The 27541-nt window shown below is 42.0% G+C and overlaps 1 protein-coding gene across 2 annotated transcripts; it reads right to left on the reverse strand.

Moving 5' to 3' along the window:
* Nucleotides 1–801: 801 nt before the first annotated feature.
* LOC112249098 (cytoplasmic dynein 1 light intermediate chain 2) lies at nt 802–14993 on the reverse strand. 2 transcript variants are annotated; one of them, XM_024418747.2, is made up of 13 exons: nt 14721–14993; nt 13881–13954; nt 13585–13701; nt 13180–13410; nt 9754–9920; nt 7196–7289; nt 6929–7064; nt 6447–6558; nt 6281–6340; nt 5676–5720; nt 5423–5540; nt 4682–4810; nt 802–4059 (listed from the first exon to the last, which is right to left on the reverse strand). In XM_024418747.2, exons 1-13 carry the CDS (start codon nt 14813–14815, stop codon nt 3953–3955), a joined length of 1485 nt encoding a protein of 494 aa, XP_024274515.1. In that variant the 5' UTR covers nt 14816–14993; the 3' UTR covers nt 802–3952. The 2 variants fall into 2 exon arrangements, with proteins under 2 accessions (XP_024274515.1, XP_024274516.1); XM_024418748.2 differs by having other exon boundaries at nt 802–4054; nt 14721–14992.
* Between the last annotated feature and the right edge of the window lie 12548 nt (nt 14994–27541).

Genomic DNA, 27541 nt, shown 5'->3' on the forward strand with positions numbered 1-27541 from the left:
TGGTGGTCTATAATCGTGACGTGTACACAGGTGTACACTGATGACGCTTTGGCAGGTAGGCCCATCATCTCTATGGCTAGGCCTACGGTATAGTGTTTGCAATAGTACCCCGATTACTGTAACACGTTACAGTATTATGTTAATCGACTATGCAGTAGACAATAGATACCACTAGGCTACATATCGCCAAATAGGCCAATCAACACATATGACACAGAACAAGCAAAACAAATATTCACCAGAGACTTTTCAAAAGGCATAATTCATAAAATAACTATAGGCTACATTACTTACTCTGACCATCAGCGTAAGTAATGTCTACTAAAAGTGATGACAGACATTTAAAGATAAAAAATAAAAACTGATCACTATCATCTGTTCAGCTCCAAAGTTTACTTTGGGTGGGTTCAGTTGTAGAGCAAGGACAAATAAATCGCACTTAAGTGTCCTACTGTCCTTGTGTCTGGAAAATCACTGCACTGCCATCTCATGGTCAAGGTCATGAGAAGTCCTAAGTACTTCAGAGTACTGACCCTGACAATCACCTGTTCACAAGGGACAAGTAAGTATGGTGATATTCTTATTTCACTTCCACTTATAGTCCATTCACATGCTACTCAGTGACAACTGGTAGGTTGAGGGGTTTGATAAAATGACTACCCAATATGTACCCAATGGTGTCACTTCTAGAATCCACACTGAATACCATTAAATTAAACAGTGAAACAGAGCAATATTCAATGTGGATTTTACTTGCCACCTACACACAGTATCATGATTTGAGACAAAGGGATACAAAAGTAGTCTGGATTCTTTGTTTTATTGAAGCCAGAGCTGACAGACACTTTTCCTTATCTTTGTTGTCACAAAAAGCGAGATACCACATGGCTGCATACTGCATCATGTTAAAGCATACAATCACACTCATTTGAATATGTCCAGGGCACAAACACAGTACTCCATGTGGTTAAAAGGTGTTTATATCCTGAATAAAATGGACTGTAAGCAAAAGCTTAAAAATCTCCTATAGGTGTATATTTTCAAGGGCCGAAGGCATAGCACTAAGATGATGTATAGAGCAGTCGCTTTTAACTTAAGCTTGAAAAATATGTTACAATATCTGTTTTTCATTCAATCTTGGGGATATCCAATCATCAAAAACTTGCAATTTGGAAATCAAGCAGAGTGAGTACTTTTCCTTGATGTACTAGCCAAACATACAGATTTCTGTTTGGCTAATGCTGATGTTTAGTAACTATGTGGAGACAAACATCAGAGAAGTGAACGAGTTCATGAATTTCTAGGCTGTTACCACCCTAAAAGATATCTATCCTATATAATTTAAGCAAAGTAAGGCTTGCAAACAGAAACCATTGTTGTGCAGAAAAAAATAGAACAGAATAATACTGAGACGCTCTGCAATGAGCAGGTGTGACAGAAATACACCTGAAAAACTAAAGAGCATTGACATGCATTTTAGATGTGGAATTCTTAAAAACCTCCATAAAGGTTGAGGTATAAAAGTCTGGAGCAGATTTGACTGCCAGGGCCATGTTCGTTATACTGCTAATCCCCAACATATTAACGCAATATTAAGTGCGTCATACTTGTAATTCATCAATACACGTTCTAAGCCGGCAGGAAGAAGAGTATGCATTCTCTAGTTTAAACAATAACATCTGGGGGTTCATTACAGCTCTCTAAATGAAAGTGCTTATTTCAACATAAGGAAATACTCCTGGGTGTCCCAATATTGTGCTTGAATTTCAGAAACTGAACTTAAGATGCAAATTTCTGCCCAATGAATATAAGCGCTTCATTTTGATACCAATCAAAATCCAGCCCATTCTCATCTTATTCTTACTACAGATTGGTTCATGCAAAATAAAGTAGACTGCACACCTCTTGGTCTTGTGATTCCCCCCCCAGAGCAAAATAAAACCGTGTTAGCCTGGCAACTCAAGTAGGGGTTATGTACACGGACCACCTTAGAATGTACTTTGGAATGATGGGTGTTCTATGCAGGGCCAGGGGGGGATGGTCACCTGGAAATCAAATGAGACTATTTACACACACCAATTGCGGCATCTTTGGTTCCAGGTTCCAATTCTATGTAGTTTCCATTGTTTTAAAAGCCAAGTAGCTGCTCTTACAGTTTATTAAATCCATGTTACAATTGCTGATCTGCAAATTAACCATAGCTAGACTGTATGTAGATTTGAAGGTGATCATTTAGTTATTTCATTGTGATTAATCAAATAATCTTATGGTTTTTACAAATAATTTGATATGGTACAGTATTAGATTGGATGTAATTGTTCAAAAGTTTACAAAAAACATTGGCAGAACTAGGACAATTTAAAAACCTACAAGGACACAAGCAAAGGCTGATAATATTGACTAAGATCTACACTGAGTGAAGGCAGGGTGCACAGATGGACAAATTGTGAACTGTGCGTACACACTGAAGGCAAAAAGCCAACATTGTAAATGGGCACTGAAGATCACACAAAAGATCTGTGGACAATGCAATTTCCTACTGGGCCACGATTTCTACACCAACATCATGTAGAAATCGGGAATGTTTAACCTGACATATAGCTTGTATAAAACATGTGAAACTGAAAAAGAACAGAGCTAAATTTCCTTCTTAAGGATAACCCATTTCATTAAATCCGTAGTAATTGATTTCCAAATGCTTTGGATGCACAAGTGAGTGGTTTAAACCACGCAAGTGTTCATCTGGGGGACACAAACTCTAAACTTGTGGTTACTTTTAAAAATCTGCATCTAGATACCTTTACAGTTTATAAAATGAAAGGCATTCTCATTATTGCTCAAGTGAACAATGTCATCTAGGCCACAGAAGTAAGCTACATTTCTTTTGAAACCTTATGCAAAGACCAGACTTGTTATACAAAAAAAATAAATTACTTGAATGACCAAACTGGACAACATTTTACCGTTGGTGCTACAGTGCATTTCCTCTTTAAGTAGACAAGCAGCTCTACTATGACACAAACGGTTACTGAGCCAGGCACTTGGGAGTTATAGTAGGAAAGATGCTGCCCCCAAAACACCTCTAGGCAAAAGAGCGTTCCTTGCTAACTCTACACTTGCCAATCCCAACAGTGCTCAATTTATCCCAGACATTTCTTCATAATTTTGTAAAATAATTGCATTTTGTACAAAATAAAACCAAAGCTTGAATTGCAATTTCGCTGGTATTTACAGAATCCTTAAAGATGACTAGTTGGACCTGTCATTTTGTGGGCAGATGCCACTGTTTGCTTTCAGCTATGTGTATTTGTCACATTAGTGTCATGACGTCAGTGGAGTTTAACATGTTATGAGATATAGCTATCTAAACCCTTTTCTAATCACAAACAGTGCAGAAAAAAATAAAATAATGATTTTTTTATATATAAATACGTCAGTATCATATCTAACCTTTTTTACATACTACATACACTTGCAAGTATTTCATTTTTTTAATGAATATATTTAGGGTTTAATTGTTCTTATCACAACTGCTTTCCTTCCATAATATTAGCTGAACAAGAGGCCACAGCACTTTTCCAGTCTTTAAGCTTGTGAGAGATGGTGTATCCCCTAGCTAACTGAGGGCTCGCAGACCAGGGGATTTGGCTGCCTCCCAAGGAGTGTGCACGCATTACTTAACCCGACATCCCTTGCAAAAAAAAACATTACAATTGAAGTAATAAGGATAGATACAGCCAAGTCTTCAACTTCCTCCTTCTCCAAACCTCCACCTTTCGTTCTTTCTCCATATTACCAAAATAACCAATACATCTGATAGCATCTCAAACTCATTTGGCAAAACTACTGTCTGCTGACTGATATACACATTGGGAATTTGGTCTTATTTAGTTTTTTTTATGCTTGTGTGTTGGTTTTCCAGTATTTGCAGTGGACAATGCTGTTGTTGCGTTCACACTTCGTTCTCTGTTGGTGTGTTGTTAGCTGTAACCATGGAGTCCGGTTTGCGAGTCATTCTATCCAACTCTGCCTGGACGTCAGTCAAAACCGGCTTCTGCCCTTGGAAAATAAAAGAGAGAACAGAAAGTAATCTCCTGTAGCTTCTGTGCCTGTACTAGAAATGGACTGTTATGGCCAGCAAGCGGATGAAAACTGACGAGATGTGGTCCCATGCTAAATGACTTCAGTTGCATCACGTGACAGGTGCACGCACACATGCAATTCCAATCCTGAGACATTAAAACACATTCCATGCATATTCTTTCAGTTATGTCATTAGCTGCACAAGGCCATTAGGACACAAGGCCATGCAAGTATGCTGAGATAATGGGTTAATACAACTTCATACTGAATGAACAAACAAAAACGAGAGAAATAAGCAGTGAGCCGTGGTATGTGCTTGGTGTCATTTGGGGTGGTTGTGTGACATTTTGCAGCCAGAGAATGACACATTGGTAACAGCTGTGGTGTCCCATGCATACAGGCCTTTCACTAGTTCCTCCAGTGGCAGAGGAGTTTAGTGGAACTCTTTCTCTCCTCTAGGACCTGCCAAGAAGTCCCTCTCTTTCAGGCTCTAGGGGTAAACCTCCAGACAACAGCATGGCCCAAAGGCAACAAGAGGCAGTTAAACCAGAGAGAAGCCAGTGATAGCCTGGAGGGGCCAGGCCAGAGGAGGCCATACCTGTTTTCTTGACAGATCCTGGAGATCCTGCTCCTGCAGCTCCGGTGCCTGGACTCCCAGGGGACCCAGTCTTTTTACTCAAAAGACTGTTAAAGAAGTTGGCCAGCACTCCCTCGTTTGCTGCTGCTCCTGAGACACAAACACATGAGACAAGCAGAACCATGATATTTAAATGAGAGATCTCTCTTCCATACAATTCAGACACGTAACAGTTATTACTGTATGATCATGATATTCATAATTTCGTCATAAAAAAAACATTAGTGCACATACAGGATCATACTTTAACTGGAACACCATTTACATAATTCAATGCACATGCATTCCTAGAGGATTAACTGTCCGTTTTTGTATAGTGTATCCAAATCCTTTCCTCTCCACATGGCCTTACCAACAGCAACCAACAACAGGGTGGGGGTTGCAGGTCTCAAATAAATTTGGTTTAATTTAAGCGGATCTATTCACGCTGGCATGCACAGTTCCCCCACTGAGCTTAATGGGGAAAATGTCAATATTTCTCCCCAAGCAAGGCCAGCGGAGGGAGGTGTGCAGGAATCTATTGTTAATGGAATTATTTCAATAGTTACCTCAGGGGGGCAGTGGTTAGACAGCAGTCACACACTTCCAACACCCAAAAGAAGTGTTGCCCAAATGACTGCCAGTTCTCATACAACAGTTTCAATGACACTCTGTAAAAACACAAATAAAGGGTGTGCAGTAAGTTCCAGTGGTCCAACTTACCCTTCATGTTGGGGTCAGGTTTCTTGACCGCGGTCATTGGCGAGACGCTGGCCACATTGGTACAGCCTGTACGGCCAGTGGGTCGAGGAGAGCCAGAAGCAGTCCGTCCAGGAGATTCCTGAAACACAGACAGAAGAGTGAGGCAATTAAAATTCATCACGGCTCCTAGTGATGAAATAATTGTCATCCAACACGCATGTTAAGAAAATGTGGCAATGAAAAGAAAAAAAGTGGTTGATGTTATCACACTTACTGTTGCTCCTCTTGTTGGTGTGGCCGGCTGCTTGGCCAGCAAAGACTTAAGAACAGACAAAAATAAAAATGGTGAGACAATATTTTATTTTCACTTTTTTTCCTGAAACAATTTGGCCCATAAAATTCTGCATTTGTATCTTATATTTTCCAACCCCCATAACATTCCCAGAAACACTTTTTTATATCACAGATTATGGGCATAGTAGAAACAAACATTGTATGGATGGATACAGGTAGCTGGACCTTACAGGGACTGACTGAAGCCCACTACAAAGAGGAAGCGCGCTTCGCCCTGAGGCAACCACGTGATCTCTCAGAAACAACACCCTTTCAACCAATTACGCTAAAGCACTGGGAGTTCAGGCATCTGATTGGCCCGTGAGGAAGTGCAGAATAGGAACCCCAGGCTTTGAAGCCTGGGAAAGGCTAATAAAATTGAACTGGCTCCACTATCCACAATCCCAGCTTTGAACAAAACCAATTATTTTTTTCTCAACTCACTACCATCTAGTGTGCATCTTTAGAAGAGGAGATAACATGGAATTGCAAACATGAAAGGAATTTCAGAACTGTGTGATCTAGAATGTAAACAAACACACATACCTGTTGCTTCATAAGGAAAACCTGCTCGTCCTCTGCGTTTACCTCCTTATCATGAACCAGCTGGAAAGAGAAGACATGAATGTCAAACCAAGGCAGATGCATAAGGAACATTAGTAAAATTCCAAAGGTCAAAGACATGTAATCTGTAGAAGTCTCATGATCATACCTTCCGTACTGGAGGCTTCATGATGAAGTCTTCAAAGGGGTCTTCAGGTCTCACCGTTGTGAAATTTTCATGCAAAATTGCAATCTTCTTCTCATTGTCCCATCCAGATGGACTAGGAAAATAAAACAGTTTTGTTTGGTACTCGAAGCAATGACCAATAGTTTGTTACAATAACTTTCAAAGGCAATACAGTGCACATTCATATAACTTAAGAACTGTCCACCAGTTAAAAGCCTAGCTTTTAATGGCGTTGAGCCAGTAACTGAAAGTTAGCTGGTTCGAATCTCTGAGCCAACTAGGTGAAAAATCTGCCGAGTGAAAATGTTTGGAAACCCCTATGCTAAATGACTAATTTAAAAAAAAAATGTAGATCTCCTTTTTATTTTTGAGGAAATGAAAGGGCAAATCACAAGATGGAAATGTATGATTTCATATAGTCTTGTTACCTCAATATGTGGGCACCTAACAAAGCATTCACTTACATTAAAATAGCATCCTTCTCCACAACTAAGGCAGGCGTGGTGAACTGGAAGTCATATATTTTGTGCACTATGTATTTATAGAGGAGGTCCAGGTTCTTCTCCTCTTTGACGGATGTGTAAATCAAGGCAGCTCCATCTGTCAGGTGGGGTTAAGGAACATGCAGAGACATGATAGGGCACAAAATTAAATAGAACACATAAAATTGTATATCCATGGTGGGGCCGGTCATTCTAAGGGTGAGTGTTGTGTTTGAGTAGAAAGGATACACTGTAAGCAGAATCGTCGGATGTGGGACTGGATGAAGTCGAAGTGCTCCTCTCTGAAGTCATGCTCCTTCTCTAAAACACTGACTGCATCACACTGTGGAGAGAGACATTGTTATAACACTGTACATTGCCATAATTATATTTGAAATTTCTCTATTCCTTTTAAACTTGTGAGTGTAATGTTCACTGTTAATTTTTTATTCCACTTTATTTATCTATTTCACTTGCTTCGGCAAATGTAAACATATGTTTCCCATGCCAATAAATCCCTTTGAATTGAACTGAAAGAGAGATAGCGAGAAAGAGCGAAGTACACAGCAACAACTGGAGCAAGAAAACCATACCCTCCTGCAGAACATAAAAATGACTTTGCTCACTTCGCCATGCCTCCCTTTCAGTCTCAGCCACGACCCTCCCTCACTTCCGCTCTCCTCCCCTCCACTCGCTTGCAAGTTCCCCTCCTCCCTCCCTCTAGGAAGGAGCAGTAAAATCCTGCAGGCAGGCACCACCCTGTCTCTCACACACAGATAAACTTCCCCACAGTGACCACAAGATGGTAACCTTGACAACAACAGGGCTAACTGGCTGAGCATGACTCAGGGAATGCCAGGCTAGCTACTTCCTGAAAAAAAAAAATGGCAGTAGTAAAGACAGCAGGCCTGGTTAAATATGCAGTAGCCCATCATTAAATATGCATACCCAAGTGCAACAATCATTGGGACTTATAGGGATATTTTGCGATTTTTTAACAATGATGTTTTTATCTACTTCCCCAGAGTCAGATGAACTTGTGGATACCATTTTTATATGTCTCTGTGTCCAGTATGAAGGAAGTTTGAGGTAGTTTTGCGAGCCAATGCTAACTAGCATTAGCACAATGACTGAAAGTCTATGGTATCTGCAAGCATGCTTAATAATGTAATCTGTGTCACCGAGTAAACTGGCATTCACATTCCTTATAGCTCTGTAAACTGCAGCAGTTAGTGAGAACTATACATTGCACTCAATCTGTCAATCAAAATCAATGACATAATGGATTTAGAAAATGCAGCAAATGGCCTCCCAAATGGCACAGCGGTCTAAGGCACTGCATCGCAGTATTGTAGCGTCACTAATGCCTGGGTTTTGATCCCAAGCTGTGTCACAACCGGTCATGACCGGGAGCCCCATAGGGCGGTGCATAATTGGCCCAGCGTCGTCCGGGTTAGAAGAAGGTTTGGGGCCTCCCGGGTGGCGCAGTGGTTAAGGGCGCTGTACTGCAGCGCCAGCTGTGCCACCAGAGAGGTTCACGCCCAGGCTCTGTCGTAACCGGCCGGGAGGTCCGTGGGGCGGGACGCACAATTGGCCTAGCGTCGTCCGGGAGGGTTTGGCCGGTAGGGATATCCTTGTCTCATCGCGCACCAGCGACTCCTGTGGCGGGCCGGGCACAGTGCGCGCTAACCAAGGTTTCCAGGTGCACGGTGTTTCCTCCGACACATTGGTGCGGCTGGCTTCCGGGTTGGATGCGCGCTGTGTTAAGAAGCAGTGCGGCTTGGTTGGGTTGTGTATCGGAGGAGGCATGACTTTCAAACTTTCAACAGAGCCCGTTTGGGAGTTGTAGATGAGACAAGATAATAGCTACTAAACAATTGGATACCACGAAATTGGAGAGAAAAAGGGGTCAAATTCAACAACAAAAAAGGCTTGGCTGATCGCACTCTAGCGACTCCTTGTGGCAGGCTGACTTCGGTCATCAGTTGAACAGCGTTTTCTCCGACACGTTGGTGCGGCTAGCTTCTGGGTTAAACGAGCGGGTGTTAAGAAGCACGGTTTGATGGGTTTAGGAGCACGCATGTATTGGACCTTCATCTCTCCTGAGCCCGTTAAGGAGTTACAGGGATGAGACAAGATCGTAATATTATAAAATTGGGGAGAAAAAGGGGGTAAAATTACAAAAACTAAAAATGTAATCAAAAGAAAATACAGCAAATAGTCTGAAAATATGGAACAGCAGTTTCTTCGAAGACATAGCACACTTCAAATCCACAATGTATAGCACCTGAAGAGAGGACACTAAACTAATGCTCTGAGTATATTCAACAAACTGTACTAAAGACCAAGATTAATTCCCCAGGAGTGAAATAACCATTTTCTCCCTAAAGGTAGAAGAGAAACAGAAAAACAGTGAGCAGTGAAAATAACACATTCACTAGTCCTCGTCATAGCTAGCATGTGAAGTGCTGACGACTGACAACAGTGTGTTCTTTTAAAGCAGCCATTTGCCAGAAGCTCATGGACATGGAATAATGTGGTGCTTTCATGGGCTGAAGATGCTGCCTCACGGGCAACACTAAAAACCAGCAACCCAAGACAGGGAATGATCAGGCACCAACCATGAAATGGACTGCCAGAGTGGAGAGTCAACGGTGTACTAGTTAGTAGTGGGCCCGTGGGGAATCTGAGGCTCAGTGTAATTTAAAATCTTTTAGTACAAAAATTGGCTATTCATTTCAATACTGGTGCCTAAAAATGGAAGGCTACTTCTTTCAGGTACCTGTATTCAACCAGCCTCAACTTACCTTTGTGCAAACTATTAGCACTGGAATGCCCAAGTTGTGTGTGAGAACGTTTTCCCCGAGCGGTAGCACCACGCCCTCGTCTTCCCCCCCTGCAGGGGGAGCCCGTCTCTGGGGAGAGGCTGGGTCGGCTCCCTCCGGCTCTGTGTACTCCTGGAAGGCCTTCACCACTGTGGGGCAGACAGGGGACGGCCGCATTGGTTAGGTCAGTCGCAATGAACCTTCTTCATTTGGAGGATCAATAATCTTCACAAGATTTAAACACAGGTGGTATAGAGAGCATATATTTTCTTCTGATTGAAAGAAAGCATGCAGGACAGCATCACAAATGGGTACTCCATAACTAGGGCCCTGAGTTTTTAAAAGACCTAGTAACAAGAAATTGAGAAAAAAAATGTATTCCCCATTCTTAACAGATGATGTTGAGTTTCTGCTTTCCAGTCCTGTAGGCTATGTAGGAAAGGACTGGGGTCTGACCCAACCATTTTCACTGAACTACAGAACTCGCTGCACCAGGTCTGTAGAGATGTGAGCTTATCGGACAGCAACTCCTCTCCTGCCTGCTCCACTACCAGACTGGAAAATAACTACCACTGTGTTTTACACACAAATAACTAACCGTCTGCTGTAGTCAAGCAGACAACAACCCATCCATCATTTATATATTCATGCCCCTATGTGCTGTCGACTCCACCTCAACAGAATATCAAAATTATCATTAGCTTCTCCTAGACTTGCTACAGGATGCAACCCCAGAGACTGTAGTCTGTAGATATGTAAACAAGTGCAAAAGCTTTTAGTACAACTTGCTAATATATTTACACTCCAAAGAGCTTTTCTAACATGATTAGTAAGATAATGATGGATGCATATATTGCTACAGCAAAACACAAAGGCTAGGTCTATTTTCACAAGGTCTATTTTGGTATAAAGCAGAAGAATAACTCCCAATGGGGCACTGCTGCAGGCAGCTGTGTTGGCAGTCTGTCCCCTGTATGAATCCCAGCACAGCAGCACTGAGTAGTGGTCTGGGAAGGCTGTTCCCCTTCCTCAGGAACCTGAGGAATGTGGTTACGGCTGACCCTGAGAGCCAGTGTTGCTACAGGACTGTCCTCCACCAGGAACAAAACAGAACAACCCTTAGGGTGCTGGGCTGCCTGGCCTCGGCCCTGTGATGTAAACTCCAGCTGATTGGGAGCAGGGATGGGATCAGACTGCCTGTTCAGGCGCTGATCTGTGCCAGCTAAAGCTGCAGGGGGCCAGCAGAGCCTGGACACAACAGTCTCAACTAACAAAGACAAACCAAAAGATACAAATGTGCAATTTCCCTAGTGTAACACTATGGCATTTAGACTATTGGACAAACAATTGTCTCCAAAGAACTCAAATAACTGGTTGTACAAAAAAAAATGCCCCCCTCACATGGTTTCCTTGAATAACATTCTTAGGCAGGCACTTCTCAGCCATTGAGCCATGTTTTTTGTCCTTGGATATTTTGGTAGACTGTCTTGGTGGGAGTGACATACATAGTTATGGCCTACATTTCTTACATAACCCGGCTGAGCGGCAAAACGTCTTTACAGAGGTAAAAACAGTAAAGTGCCTGTCAGAAAGGTGCAGTGGTCACACTTCTAGCCTTCATCTGTACAGTTATAAATCAGACACTACTTTAAATCAGAAGGACAGATAGAGACAAGAGCGTGACTCATCCATCGTTCGACTTTGCCCACTTAACCATTCTAGTACAAACATAGGTGGGGCCAAATTGCTTTACAGTAAGCATTAGCCTTGATAAAACTTTATGAACAATGTGAAGCACAACTCCCTTTTTCCTGCACGACCCTTCAGCTTAATGGCCTGTAATGCAGAAACATAAGAGAGATATTACTGAATTCTGATAATGACAGTTGTGAATAGAACAACTGTTGATCTGTGTTATTTCAGTGCATGATACAGCAAGGAATGGTTCTGCTACAGAACACCATCAAGCTGCTCCAGTTTCAACTGAGCCAGAACGTCCTGCCCACTCGATATCCCTTCCATGCTTAGACTCACTCTGGTGTCAGAAGAAACCATGATGCAACACTGCTGTAAGAGCGCCTGGACCTGGACACCAGCCATCCCTCCTCCCTTTGGATATGTCGGACTAGTCCGGCATGTGCAGTGATGACATCATTACTGACATCCTGAAAGATGAGCACTGTCTGGATGATATGCTACTCTGCTAGGTTAGAAAGCTGGAACTGCTTGTGGGTAGGCATGTACTCAACAAAAGAGTTTGGCAGGGAGCATATGCCAGCCTGGCTACCTGTGTTGGATATCAGCAAACACCATTTGCCAAAATTAGGCCTACACTATTGAACAAAGTTACATTTATTTACTAGTACAACACAATCCACAATGGAGAAAAAAAGGCTTGACTACTATGCAAATGCTTTCCTCCCTATATTGAGAAAGGCAAACCAAGTCTTCATCTACCAAAATAATATAATTTAGTCTCCAGTATAGATTCAGCTAATCACAGATTGGTCCAGTAGAAGCATTCAGATTATGCAAAATATTTACAATATTTGCCATAGAATGCAGTAATGTGCTACCTTACCTGAAAGTTATTTTTGCCTTCAGAAACATCATCCTTTTGCCACTTCCCCTTCCACACATTTCAGTTTGTAAACAGTTAGGCCTAGTGGTTCTCCAGTCACAAAACTGACACTTAAATCCAGAGAGGTCATAGGCCTACGGTGGATTGATGACAAAAACAATGGTGAACCTATCTACTAGGTCTATATGTGCACATTAAGCATGGCATTGGTTTAGTTTTGATTGCAAAATCAAACCAATCTCGAAAGCATCTCCAAGTAGAGTAACTTTTTTCCCCAGCCTTCTCAAGAGAACCTTAGATAACCCCAGGCTCTTGTAAGAGCCTGTAACTTCAGAGCACAAAAGAGCACTTCATGATCATATCTAAAATTATCAGGAGGGAGCACTCAGTATAAGACAGTGATCAAGAGAGCAGGCTTTGGTCATCATGACTGAACACAGCTGATAATCATGGGCCTTTCTGATGACCTAGAAACTACCATAACCATTTGTAATTGTATACTTCAGTGTCTGAGATTTCTACTGCTGTTCCCTTTAGTTTAAATGAAAAACCAGCCAGCATCCAACTGTAGCCTAAATCTGTTGTGTAAGCATCCATCTCATTGGCTCTGTCTGGGATGTTCACTATGCTGCAGACACTTGCCAAACAAAACCATGTCATCAGCTCCACAAGCATCTCACAACATAAAAGACAGCAATTATCATGACCTATTACTGTCTGACTGCCAAACAAACACAGTTCAATGTTAGGACTGGCCTTGGACAATCAACCCCACAGACACTTTGTCGCAGCAGCCAAGGTGAAGTAGATGATTCAGCACTACTTACTCCTCTGCTCCATCTCTCTCATCTCCTCCGGCGGGATCTTGAGCTTATCCACATGATCACGCAGCACGCTGGCCCACTTCTGGAGCGACTCCATGATGGTCCAGGGTCTTGACATGTCTGCCACAAACACTGCCAAGCTGTCGTTTAGCGACTCTGCTGTCACTGCAAACTTTAGCAGGCCTTTGTGATATAAATCCCCATCCAGGATCCACACGTTACAGCGTGTAAGGTCTGCAAAAATTCAGAGATGTACAGTCATGCAAAAAATAAAATGTTTTTTTCATTTTTATTTCACCTTTATTTAACCAGGTAGGCCAGTTGAGAACAAGTTCTCATTTACAACTAGGAACATGTAGCCTAACCCATGTACACTTGTATTTTTTGCCACTGAAACAGGGAACATACCATCTATGTCCTCATCGTGGACATTCAGATACAGATACTCCAGGCCTCTTCCTTTCTTATTGTGCTCTGCTCCTTGGAGTTTTGCCATAATCGTTGTCTTTCCTGACCCATCCTCACCTGAAACATTTCCGCAGAAATGGAAATGTTATTATCATGTTATTTTTATGATTTGGTTTATTCGACTGAAAACATGTATTATTATTATTTGTATAACATTATATGCAACCTCTCCTGAAAATATGCTACTTCTCCCTTTCGGTGTGATTAAAACTTGAACGCCATGGATGTACACTTACCAAACACCAATATGTTCTTCCCAGATGGCAACTTAGAACTTGAACGTGTTGAAACCTCACTGAGAATTGAAGTCCTGAAGGGAATAACAATGAAATTAGTTTGCTTGCTAGTTATCACATGATGAAATTAACACATAGCCTACTGGTAGGTGTCTGTCTGCCCACCAAGACCGTTAGCTAGCTAACACTTGTTATGATAATTAGCCTACCTTGTCAAATGAGCTTTTGAGTGTCAGCATCAACTTGCAAGGTGTCAAGTCACCCAGGTAACGTGAGTCAGCTGTCACTGAGCATAGCTAGCTAGCTATATCGTTTCTTAATTTTGTATATTTTATTTTATAAAATAAGTTTGACTGGCTTGGCAATATTAAAACATAGCTAGTTATGCAGGTGTAGCCGTAACTATCAAGGACCAACAACTATTCCTGTGGCTTCGGGTCAAGCTGGAAAGTACGCTAGTTAACGTTAGCTAGCTACTGTACATTATTTGGTCCTGCACAATCAGACGACAATAACTTGGCTAATTAGCTAGTTACTATAACGCGCCTGTTAGTAGGATTGATATGGTGTGAATATTGGTTAGCCTGCCTAGTTATCTATACGTTTTGCTCGTTTGTTATTGTAACTGGTTAGTTATGTAGCTACTCTAACTAGCTAAAGCGAAGTTGTTGTAGCCTAGCTTACGTTTGCTATTGTAACTACGAGTTAGCAAGTTAACTGTTTTGAAAGGCATCCGGGACCGTTGATGAGGGCACCCGGCAGTGACAAAGCACATTAAACAAGTTAGTAAAAAGCTTCTCCGTTACAGAAAATAGCACATTGTAAATCACGAGTACTTGCCATAGGTTTTGTCCTTCCTCGTCTTCGTTGCTATTTTCCATATTGTCGCCTACCCCGGCTGCGCCCAGGAGCTTCTTCTCCAGAACGGGAGCCATCTTCTTTCTACAGCCACAAAGAGAGAGGCGCGACTTGGGCGCCCTAGAACCTTGTTAAAACTGTGTGCACGCGATTTACACAGCAACAAATCCCGGAACGCGGCTCATCTTTGATGGTGCAAAATCTATAGTTTAACAACACAGAGAAGTAGGATACCTACCACATTTTGCTATCAATCAAGCACCCGATACACACAATGGCTCAAAGCTGATGATAACTTATGGTGATAATAGCTCACTCCTTTTTCTGTGGACCAATCAAAAAATCTAAAGTGGGCTAGTGTACAATATTGTGCGCATACTAAACCGAGTGCATCTACTTTAACTGTAGGTTTCAGACAGCCTCCTCCCAAAAACTACATCTGATTATATCATCATGATTTAATCAATTATTTACTGTATTCATGAAAGGGGAAAAAAAGACAAAGTAAAATAACAAGTTGCCATGAAAGTGTTGTGTAGGCTAATTGTGATCAGGCATAATAACAGAGAGCTCAGTACGCGTTGGCCTGCATGATGTCATCCTGCAAGGCTTCTTTTTTTAAATATTGGCATTGTACACTTAATAACCGGTCCAGGATCAGTTGTGCAGCTAGGCCATAATGCATTTGGGTAAGTTTGGGGTGGAAAGAGCTGACTGCGCATCAGTTGCAAGACAAAAGAAAATTAACTGGAGCAGCAGAACATACCATAGAGCAGTAGACAGTCGACCGTATACCAGACAAGTAAAGTGATGCCACCTAGTGGAATCATAAGAAGGCAACATCTAGATTTAGATGTAGAGAGTGTATTAGTCACATGCACATGGTTGCAGATGTAAATGCAAGGTACAGTGAAAATCTTAAACTCTGAGCTACAAGAGGGGGTAGCTAATTGGGTTGCTATTCAGCAACCTGACGGTCTGGGGGTAGAAGTTATATTGGCTAGTCTTTCCATTTTTGCCATGATGCTCTGGTACTGGCTGCGACTGAGTGATGGAAGAGAAAATATTGTATTTTAGCCTTTAATTTATCTATATTTATACTTATGATAAAATACACGCTCGTACAGTATTCACTTGCATACTTAATAAATCAAATTGTATTGGTCACATACACATATTTAGCAGATGTTATTGAGGGTGTAGCGAAATGTAACTTTACTTAGTTAGCTAGCTAACTTGCTAGCTGCCTTCCTTCAATGCTTGGCGTCACTGGCTTTACTGACAGACAAGACAGGGAGTTTATGCTAAAAGCCACCAAGCATTGTACTAAAGACTAAAGTTAGCTAACATACCAAACAGGTCTGTTTCTAGACTATCCGATCCGTGTACGGTTCGCTCAATCAATGTCTGAATTTAAACAACTAATCATATCAACTAATCATTTCGACTGCTTGAATTCAATTTTCTTAGGTCTTCCACAAGATTGAATTAATGAACAGAGACGGTGTGTGCGTAGCGGGGCTGCAAGAAGATGGATACCTTTACGTTTGAAATTTTAGCCATTTAACAGACACTCTTATCCAGGGCGATTTAAAGTAGTGAGTGAATACATTTTGCTAGCGGATTTCAAAGTAAAAGCTTTAAAGTGTTAACGATTGAGGAAATCATATACTTTTACCAATTGTATTAGGAACAGGTTTTTGTCAGAGGCTTGGCTTGAGGGAAACAAGCCCCTATTCTGCTTTTCTGCTCAATTACACTAATTTTGCTACACTGCAATACAATATATTACATTTATTGAACTTGTCATTCCAGCATGCTCAGTGTCCTTGTATATTTTTTCACTAGCACACACAATTAGGCTACCTTCTCAGCAATTCCTACGAGGTTTTATGCACCCCTCATACATCCGGCATCATTTCTGATACAATACCTAGCATTCCAAACAAAAATTATAGATTGGATAGTGTGTCCTTTAAACTAATAAACGCTTACTACCAAACAGTAAGCTATGAGTTCACATTACCATGAAAGATACTCTCATAGCAAACAGTCGATGTAATTCCATAGTAGAGACAGAAGGTGACACTGTTCTCATAGTAATATTGCCTTCCAGAACTTGGTTCTTCAAAACCCTTGTGATTGAATGCATATGATGTGCTTTGTAGAGCCTAGTAAGTGGAACTGAGCACACAAACCATAAAACGTTATACTTGAGGTGTATAGGAAGTCTATAAACTTACCCTCAGCCAAAGTAAATCTAACAAATGAACAATCGACTGGTAGTGGTGATAAAGGAAGCATTTTCTCATGTTTCATGTCGCTTAACACTCTGCCTGCATGGGAAAGAACTTTGGTATAGTAAGGCTGACAAATAGGTTGCTTATTCCCTAAGGCACATGAACAGCGTCGGGTGAGCTTGTGACAATTGAGTTTACTGACTACATAATTGAATGGAAATTAATGTTTTCATGTCTTGGAAAAGTTAATTCCCTTTTAAGTGCCAATCAAATCCAATTGTATTTGTCACATGTGCCGAATTCAACAGTTGTAGACCTTACAGTGAAATGATCACTTACAAGCCCATAACCAACAATGTGGGGTTTTTTTTAATACAAAATTTAAAAATATATATAACAAATAATTAAGGAGCAGCAATAAAATAACAGTAGGGATGCTATATACAGGGGTTCTGGTACAGAGTCAATGTGTGGGGGCACTGGTTAGTCGAGGTAATTAAGGTAATATGTACATGTTGGTACAGGTAAAGTGGCTATGCATGGATAATAAACAGAGAGTAGCAGCTGCGTAAAAATGGGAGGTGGGGTGTGGACAATGCAAATAGTCCATTTGATTAACTGTTCAAGAGTCTTATGATAGAAGTTGTTAATAGGCCTTTTTGACTTAGACTTTGCGCTCTGGTACTGCTTGCCGTGCGGTAGCAGAGAGAATATTTTATGACTAGGGTGGCTGGAGTCCTTGGGAATTCTTGGGGCCTTCCTCTGACACCGCCTGATATAGAGGTCCAGGATGGCAGGAAGCTTGGCAATGATACACATGAAAGATCTGAATTTGATCACCCTGTAAATTCACCCTCGGACATTTAAAACTCCTAGAGTATTTGAGGTTTAAAAGGCTTGTCACGATCGTCATAATGAGCAGACCAAGGCGCAGCGTGAGTATAGTTCCACATATTTTTAATCTCCGTGAAACAAACAAAACAATAAAGAAACAAAAACGTGAAGTCATGAAGTGCACACAAACAATATCCCACAAAACACAGGTGGTGAAATGGCTACTTAAATATGATCCCCAATCAGGCAACGATAAACAGCTGCCTCTAATTGGGAAATAGAAATAGACATACTAGAACAACCCCTAGTCACGCCCTGACCTACTACACCATAGAGAACCAAGGGCTCTCTATGGTCAGGGCGTGACAAGGCTCCTAAAGTTTGTCATTTCCATTTAGAAATTTCAGACTTGATTTTCTCTTACGAAAGATGTATCAACCGCTGTGCATGAATTATAGTCCACATTATAATTCAGATTTCCTGTTGCTGCAGAATTTTTTCCATGCTGTAGGAGACTGGCCCAAATGTAGGTACTACATCTGTATGCAGTAAGAAAATATGTAACCCTGCTACCACACCTCTCCCTCTTCATTAGCATGTTAATTTCATGAATGCACTTTTCAATACTTGTTTGATTGCATTCCACACCATAGAGATGAGAGGCCTCCTCCTCATTGATGAGTTGTGTGATCTAATCTCTGATGGCTCCTGCCCAATGAGAGTGATCAAGTTAAAGCTGGTTCAGTCCACTCTTAGGAGAGACAGAATAACAGGTCTCACTCGCTTGTTTTGTAAGGTGGAATCCAGAACGTCCTTAATGTGTTAATACATTATTACACATGTCATATCTGGTTCAGTAGTGGTTGGTCAAAGACTGTAGTCTAGCCTAGTAGGCTATTACAAGTGCTTGAAGTTAAAGGGACATTATGTAGTATCTTTCCCTTGTGGTTGCTAAACAATTTCCATATACAATTACAGCTGAAAGAATACAAACGCATGCTATTCCTCCTTTCCTATTCCGCTCTTTCTTTGATTTACACTTGCAAAGACCCTTTCCCTCAGTCCATCAAAACAAAATCCACTCCTGGGCAAGAACAAACTCATGTTTCCTGCCTTGAGAACAAACTGGAATACTCTGCCGTTTACTGTTTCAACATGTCCTGATTAATATTTGCCTGTTCCCTGTCTTTCAACGATGCAGATGATAACAAGACAAGACCTACTGTACATGAAGAACTGTGTCATCTCTCGGGTGAACTGTACGCACAAAAAAAGAGCAAGTTGTAGAATTTCATTAAACCTCACTCGTAATATTGGGCCCATTAACACATAGAAGGCAAATAGCACAAAGGTGCCATATGTCAGGAAACTTAAAATGGAAAAGTAATATTGAGAGTGAGTGACCTGGACCGCTGTCACCTTTACGAACAATAACTAACATGAAGAACATTATATTGAACCTACGGGAATCAGACACCATGTTCCTGAGGGTTTATGGCACAAAGGGCCGTAGCCACCCAAGTAGAAAACTGAGCCACTCTGTCTAAGGCACTGGGAGTTTCAAATTTGTTGCACACTTCTAACCTAAATCCAATGACATGGTGAAATTTGTTGTTGAATTCACATTAGTTGACAACTCAACCAAATGTAAATCAAACCTAGACATTTAACTGACATCTGTGCCCAGTGTGCGGGGTCTGAGTTTTAATGAGGTCCGGAAAGTTTAAGCTCATTTACTGCATTTCTATAAAATTTCAAGCCTCTAAAATGCTATTTGGAGAACAGCAAAAATAAGCAAAAATGTAAGCTGCAAGCAACATTGGCGGGGTTCATGCTGTGGGCCCACTGTGCCACCATCAGGACAAATTGGACACATCGCCAAGGGATGAGCTACGTCTGTACTCCTTACCACGCATGGCAAATATCAGAACTAAAAATCAACCAGATCATTCTAAATACTTTTGATGTACAGTACCGGTCAAAAGTTTGGACACACCTACCGATTCAAGGGGGTTCCTTTATTTTTACTGTTTTCTACATTGTAGAATAAAAGTGAAGACATTAAAACTATAAAATAACACATGGAATCATGTAGTAACCAAAAAAAGTGTTAAACAAATCAAAATATATTTTTATATTTTAGATTCTTCAAAGTAGCCACCCTTTGCCTTGATGACAGCTTTGCACACTCTTGGCATTCTCTCATCCAGCTTCATGAGGTATGCTTTTCCAACAGTCTTGAAAGACCTCCCACATATGCTGAGCACTTGTTGGCTGCTTTTCCTTCACTCTGCGGTCCAACTCATCCCAAACCATCTCAATTTGGTTGAGGTTGGGTGATTGTGGAGGCCAGGTCATCTGATGCAGCACCAACACTCTCCTTCTTGGTCAGATAGTGCTTACACAGTCTGGATGTGTGTTTTGGGTCATTGTCCTGTTGAAAAACATATTATAGTCCCACTAAGCACAAGCCAGATGGGATGGCGTATCACTGCAGAATGCTGTGGTAGACCTGCTGGTTTAGTGTGCCTTGAATTCTAAATAGATCACAGACAGTGTCACCAGCAAAGCACCATCACACCTCCTCATCCGTGCTTCACGGTGGGAACCACACATTCGTAGATCATCCGTTCAACTACTCTGCATCTCACAAAGACGCGGTGGTTAGAACCAAAAATCTCAAATTTGTACTCATCAGACCAATGGACAGATTTCCACCGGTCTAATGTCCATTGCTCGTGTGTGTTGGCCCAAGCAAGTCTCTTCTTATTGGTGTCCTTTAGTAGTGGTTTCTTTGCAGCAATTCAACCTTGAAGGCCTGATTCATGCAGTCTCCTCTGACAAGTTGATGTTGAGATGTGTCTGTTACTTGAACTCTGTGAAGCATTTATTTGGGCTGCAATCTGGGGTGCAGCTAACTCTAATGAACTTGTCCTCTGCAGCAGAGGTAACTCTGGGTCTTCCTTTCCTATGGTGGTCCTCATGAGAGCCAGTTTCATCATAGCACTTGATGGTTTTTGCAACTGCACTTGAATAAACTTTCAAAGTTCTTGAAATTTTCCAGTTTGAATGACCTTCATGTCTTAAAGTAATGCTTAAAGGACTGCTTTTTCTCTTTGCTTATTTGAGCGGTTCTTTCCATAATATGGACTTGGTCTTTTACCAAATAGGGCTATCTTCTGTATACCACCCCTACCTTGTCACAACACAACTTATTGGCTCAAACGCATTAAGGAAAGAAATTCCACAAATTAACTTTTAACAAGGCACACCTGTTAATTTAAATGCATTGCAGGTGACTACCTCATGAAGCTGCTTGAGAGAATGCCAAGAGTGTGCAAAGCTGTCATCAAGGCAAAGGGTGGTGACCCAAATATATAATATATTTTGATTTGTTTAACACCTTTTTGGTTACTACATGATTCCATATGTGTTATTTTACATTTTTGATGTCTTCGCTATTATTCTACAATGTAGAAAAGAGTAAAGTAAAACTCTTGAATGAGAAGTTGTGTCCAAACTTTTGACTGGTACTGTATTGTTGACTATTTCTAATGATATTGATTACTTTAAATGTCTTCTTCTCCTGAACCAAATTTTGTATGTAGCATCTATGGATGCACGTCTTTAAACACAACATTTCCCAAGAGTCTAAAACAACATGGCTGATACGAACCAATGAGCTTGCATTAATGTTTTTTTTCCTGTCCAGCAGCGCCACCATGCGGCCAAACTCAACAACCATAATCCACAAGTTAGCTAGACTCACCTCCTTAAGCGTGTATGCCAAATTTCATATAGACATGTGCCCATTATAGCGCCACCGTGTGGTTTATCTAAATGTGCGTAGATATGTTGAGTCTTGACAGTGTTTGGAACATGTGTACCAATTTGTCGTCACAATAAGAAGATGCTTGTCTGATTTGTATGCATTCATGTGCGAGACCACACCCACGTGAATGTTTATTGGTCAAAAGCGGTGTGTTTTTGATACTCGTCTGGAAATGGTTGTGTTGAGAGACCTTGGTCCGGGGCCTCCCGGTTGGCGCAGTGGTTAAGGGTGCTGTACTGCAGCGCCAGCTGTACCACCATAGACTCTGGGTTTGCGCCCAGGCTCTGTCTTATACACAGTGTAACATAAGGATATATGAATGAGTGATGGTACAGAGCCACAAGATACAGTAGATGATATCACAGTATTGGCCTAGCTAGTCATCCGGGTTAGGGAGGGCTTGGCCAGTAGGGATATCCTTGTCTCATCGCGCACCAGCGACTCCTGTGGCGGGCCGGGCTCAGTGCACGCTAACCAAGGTTGGATGGTGTTGACCAGTGCTTCTAGTCAGAATAACGCAAAATCTAACTAACAATTCCAAAAAAAAAAACTACTGTCTTATACACAGTGTAAGGGGTAAAGAATATGTACATAAGGATATATGAATGAGTGATGGTACAGAGCAGCATAGGCCAGGTGCACTGTTTTTCAGTCTCTCGGTCCCAGCTTTGATGCACCTGTACTGACCTCGCCTTCTGGATGACAGCGGGGTGAACAGGCAGTGGCTCGGGTGGTTGATGTCCTTGATGATCTTTATGGCCTTCCTGTAGCATCGGGTGGTGTAGGTGTCCTGGAGGGCAGGTAGTGTTTCCACCGACACATTGGTGCAGCCCTTGGTTGGTTGTGTCGTCCGCAAACTTGTTGTGTGCATCGGAGGACGCATGACTTTCAACCTGGGGGCGGCCCGTCGTCTCCCAGTCAAAGGCCCAGGGTCTCGAGCTTGACGGGAGTTGTGTTGAATGCGATGAGACAAGATAGTAGCTACTAACAATTGGATACCAAGAAATTGGGGAGAAAAAGGGGTAAAATTCAACAAAAATAAAAAGAGAGACCTTGGTCGATACAGTGGGGCAAAAAAAGTATTTAGTTAGCCACCAATTGAGCAGGTTCTCCCACTTAAAAAGATGAGAGAGGCCTGTAATTTTCATCATAGGTACACTTCAACTATGACAGACAAAATGAGAAAAAAAATCCAGAAAAATCACATTGTAGGATTCTTAATGAATTTATTTGCAAATTATGGTAGAAAATAAGTATTTGGTCACCTACAAACAAGCAAGATTTCTGGCTCTCACAGACTTATTTTTTTAAGAGGCTCCTCTGTCCTCCACTCGTTACCTGTATTAATGGCACCTGTTTGAACTTGTTATCAGTATAAAATACACCTGTCCACAACCTCAAACAGTCACACTCCTAACTCCACTATGGCCAAGACCAAAGAGCTGTCAAAGGACACCAGAAACAAAATTGTAGACCTGCACCAGGCTGGGTAGACTGAATCTGCAATAGGTAAGCAGCTTGGTTTGAAGAAATCAACTGTGGGAGCAATTATTAGGAAATGGAAGACATACAAGACCACTGATAATCTCCCTCGATCTGGGGCTCCATGCAAGATCTCACCCCGTGGGGTCAAAATGATCACAAGAACGGTGAGCAAAAATCCCAGAACCACACGGGGGGACCTAGTGAATGACCTGCAGAGAGCTGGGACCAAAGTAACAAAGCCTACCATCAGCAAGGGCATTGAAGATGAAACGTGGCTGGGTCTTTCAGCATGACAATGATCCCAAACACAATGCCCGGGCAACGAAGGAGTGGCTTCGTCAGAAGCATTTCAAGATCCTGGAGTGGCCTAGCCAGTCTCCAGATCTCAACCCCATAGAAAATCTTTGGAGGGAGTTGAAAGTCCGTGTTGCCCAGCAACAGCCCCAAAACATCACTGTTCTAGAGGAGATCTGCATGGAGGAATGGGCCAAAATACCAGCAACAGTGTGTGAAAACCTTGTGAAGACTTACAGAAAACGTTTGACCTCTGTCATTGCCAACAAAGGGTATATAACAAAGTATTAAGAGAAACTTTTGTTATTGACCAAATACTTATTTTCCACCATAATTTGCAAATACATTTTTCTCCTCATTTTGTCTGTCATAGTTGAAGTGTACCTATGATGAAAATTACAGGACTCATCTTTTTAAGTGGGAGAACTTGCACAATTGGTGGCTGACTAAATACTTTTTTGCCCCACTGTACAATGCCACTTGTCAAGTTTTGTGCAGATCGGTCAATCCGTGCTAGAGGAAAAGCGTTTTAAGGGATTTTCACAAATTTGTAAATGGTGGAAAATCTATAATGGCGGACTTCATGGTTTCTTAAGGGAAGTTTTTTTTCCCTTGTGAGGAGAGGGACCTATGGACACAATTTCATGATTCTGGGTCACACAGGGTGCGTGGGCTAACCTTTCAAAGTTTGCATTTTCAATCGCTTGTTACAGCACCTCTGCACTGCAGTGGCCTCAATGGTGGTGGCTCTGCAGGGTAGGCTAAGAACTAGTGAAGCAGGTAGAAGACAAGGAGAGTAGTTAATCTTGTTGCCACGAGATGGCAGGGTCGTGACGACAAAGCCAGGGGTGTCCGAGGATGAGTGGCTGTTCGGGGGATGAGAGTTCCATGAGTTGAATGGTTTCGGTGTGGGAGACTCCAATTTGGAGGGTGACACTCTGTCAGGTGTATAATGAAGCCCGTGACCAATGGCTGCCCATCCAGGGTGTTAATCCTTGAGGAAGGGGTGACAGGTGTTAGACCAATGTCAAGCTCTTGTACTAGCTGATGATCGTTAAAATGACCTGCTGCTCCCGAATCTATCAAGCCCTCTACGTACTTACTGACCCCCTTCACGGTTATCAATACTGGGATGGAGAGTTGCTTCTGGGAGACATTTAGAACTAACATGCTTACCTCCATGGTCGCCCCCCATCTCGCCATGGGGGGGCGAACAGGGCTGAGTAGATGATCCTTCCCTCTACAGTATAGGCAGAGCCCTTCTTGGATTCTCCTTTGACGGTCGATACACAGGAGAGGAGCATGGCCCAACTGCATGGGCTCTGGAAGACTCGGACGGGATGACGGAGTCATGGAAAGAGAAGGTTTCGGATTCCTGGGTGGCAGAGTTCTTCAGCGGGCGGCAACGAGGTTGATGGAGAGTGAAATACGAATGTATTGATTTAAATCCCGAAGGTCACCTCCACAGGCCAGCTCCGCCTGAAGTTCTGTTGGGCCCGCTTCGGAAGACGCTAAGTAAAGCAGCCTCAGTCCTTCCACTCCCTGCAGTCATGGTGTGGAACTCTCGGGCATACTGGGTAGCTGAATTGTGTCCTTGTTGAAGTTCTATGAGGAGGTCTCCTATAGGACGACCGGAAGGAGAGGGATCGAATACCTTTTTGAAAAGGGTGTGGAAATGTATCTCGGATCCAAGTTCTGTGCTGTTGACAGTCCATATGGCAGTGGCCCAAACCAGGGCTTTGCCTGTGAATAGAGGCAACCAAATCCACCCTGCTCTTGTTGGTGGCAAAGTTAGTGGGGTTGTGCTCAATGTATTTGTTGCATTGCATCAGAAATCCCTGACATTTCCCAGGTGTACCGTCATATTTTCCAGGCATGGAGATGAATGAAGGACTATGGGTTACGATACCTGGCATCGGAGGAGTAGGGATAGGCTGGCGGAGGAGATGGCAGATTTCCTCCATATGCTCCTCTTGCTGGGTTAGGCGCTGTTGTAGCCCCACTGAAGCCATTCCGTTTTTAGGTGAGGTATTCTGTAATGAATACTCTGGGAGAAAAATGTGTAGATTCATGCACAGAGCGTGGCAGGATTATTTCACCTTCGCAGAAAGCAGGAATCATGGTCATATGTAGGCAAACAGGCAGGTGAATCAAAACTAGGACTGAAGGCTATAACTGGTTCTCACAAACAAGCTAAGAACAGGCTTAGTCAAAACAAACAATACCTCACAAAGGCACAAACAGAATGACCTGATCTAAATAAGGAGCTGATGAGACCAGGTGAGTAACTAACACAGGTGATATCAATGAACAAAAATGAAAGACAGGGCTACGTTCAAGAACACAAGGAAACAGGGTTACGTTGAAGAACACAACGAAACAGGGTTACGTTCAAGAGCACAGAGACAAGGAACACAGGGTTGACTAAGAAAATAAATACAGAACCTTACACATGTAACAGATTACATGTAATCCTTTACTCACCTACCCTGCTCATATGTACTGTAGCTACGGCCCTGATGTCAAGTGGTTAAATTGACTTACACAGGTCCTGGAGTAAAGGTACTGAGTTACATAATACTGCAAAATATTTCATCATCCAACACAATAGCAGAAAGAACACATTTCCATTCTGTAGAATTCAATTTACCAACAATTCTTTGTAGGGAAACTGTGGTGCAATAGATATATTCTAGTTGAACCGATGCATGAGATTTGTACTCAACTAGCCTACCTGGTTAAATTAAGGTGAAATTTAAAAAACATAATATTGTAATTTCAACATTCCACCAGGAACCACCTTAGAATAAGGTCCTTAATATAGTCCGTTTCTGACTTTGATTGGGGGAGGAAGGGGAGTGTTATTGCCCTCTTTGTCACCACTCACCACACAGATAAAGACTAAATAAGACTACATAAGTATAATACAAACTTAAGTCAAAGAAAGACCGTTGTGATAGCGATCACTTATGACGTGAAATGAGAGTGTGCATTCAAATGTGTAAACCCCATCTAATCTACAGAAGTATGCACTAGAGTATAGAAGAGAGGGGCTAAGTTGAGCAAAGGAGTAAGTTGAGCCACCCTTGTTTCTAGGAAACCATGCACAACATTTATAGTTTGACCAAATATTGAGGTCATCATTTTATGTAGTCTGTGAAGGATGAAACCACATGGAAAAAGTGGTAAGCAAGTTAGGTCCAAAAAATGTATTTTCATCAAGTGAAATTATTTTTTTATGTTAAGAGGTTTCATGATGCTTGTATCTACACCAAAGTAGATCATTTAAAGATTATTCTATACATCAGTTGGGGTCTCTATTAGCTTCTATTTGAGGTCCTAAACCTAGTGTGAAAGTGCATCCTTGTGTAACTGGTGTGAAATGGCAGGCTAGCAGCATTTCAATCGGTGAAGTCACTTACTCTGAGACCTTGAAGTAGATGATTACCTTGCTATGCTAGGCTTTTGTGGAGGGATAGGTAACAATGCTTTAAGGGAGACTGTTATCGATGTGTTCAGAGGGTCCTTGGTTCGAGCACAGGTTGGGGCAAGGAGAGGGACGGAAGCAACACTGTTATATTGATGCTGTTGACCCGGATCACTGGTTGCTGCAGAGAAGGAGGAGGTCAAAGGGAGGTGAGTGTAACCAGTGGGAAATGGCCAGCTAGTTAGCGGTGTGAGCTAGTAGCGTTTCATTGTCGCTGGGATATGAGGTAACAACAGTGCCTGGCCTATGTTAAAAGTGTTGTTTTTTTAAGTACATTGTTTGTTAGGTGTTAAGCATGTGTTAAAAGATGCTTAAAATTATTAAAAGACAAAAAAGGGATTGTGATTGTGTTGAATTGTGTTTGGGAAATAAAGATAGACCAGTGGAGGCTGGTGGGAGGAGCTATAGTAGGAAGGGTCATTGTGAAAGCTGGAATGGTATAAATGGAACAGTATCAAACACATGAAACATATGGAAACTGCATGTTTGACTCCGTTCCATTGGTTCCATTCCAGCCATTACAATTAGTCCATCCTCCTATAGCTCCTCCCACCGGCCTCCGCTGAGATAGACATGGCTTTAAATTTGTAGGTGGCTTAATTTACCCTGTCCTGCGGCTCAATTTACCCAA

Source organism: Oncorhynchus tshawytscha, linkage group LG04 (genome assembly GCF_018296145.1).
Source record: "Oncorhynchus tshawytscha isolate Ot180627B linkage group LG04, Otsh_v2.0, whole genome shotgun sequence".
NCBI classification, from domain to species: Eukaryota; Metazoa; Chordata; class Actinopteri; order Salmoniformes; family Salmonidae; genus Oncorhynchus; species Oncorhynchus tshawytscha.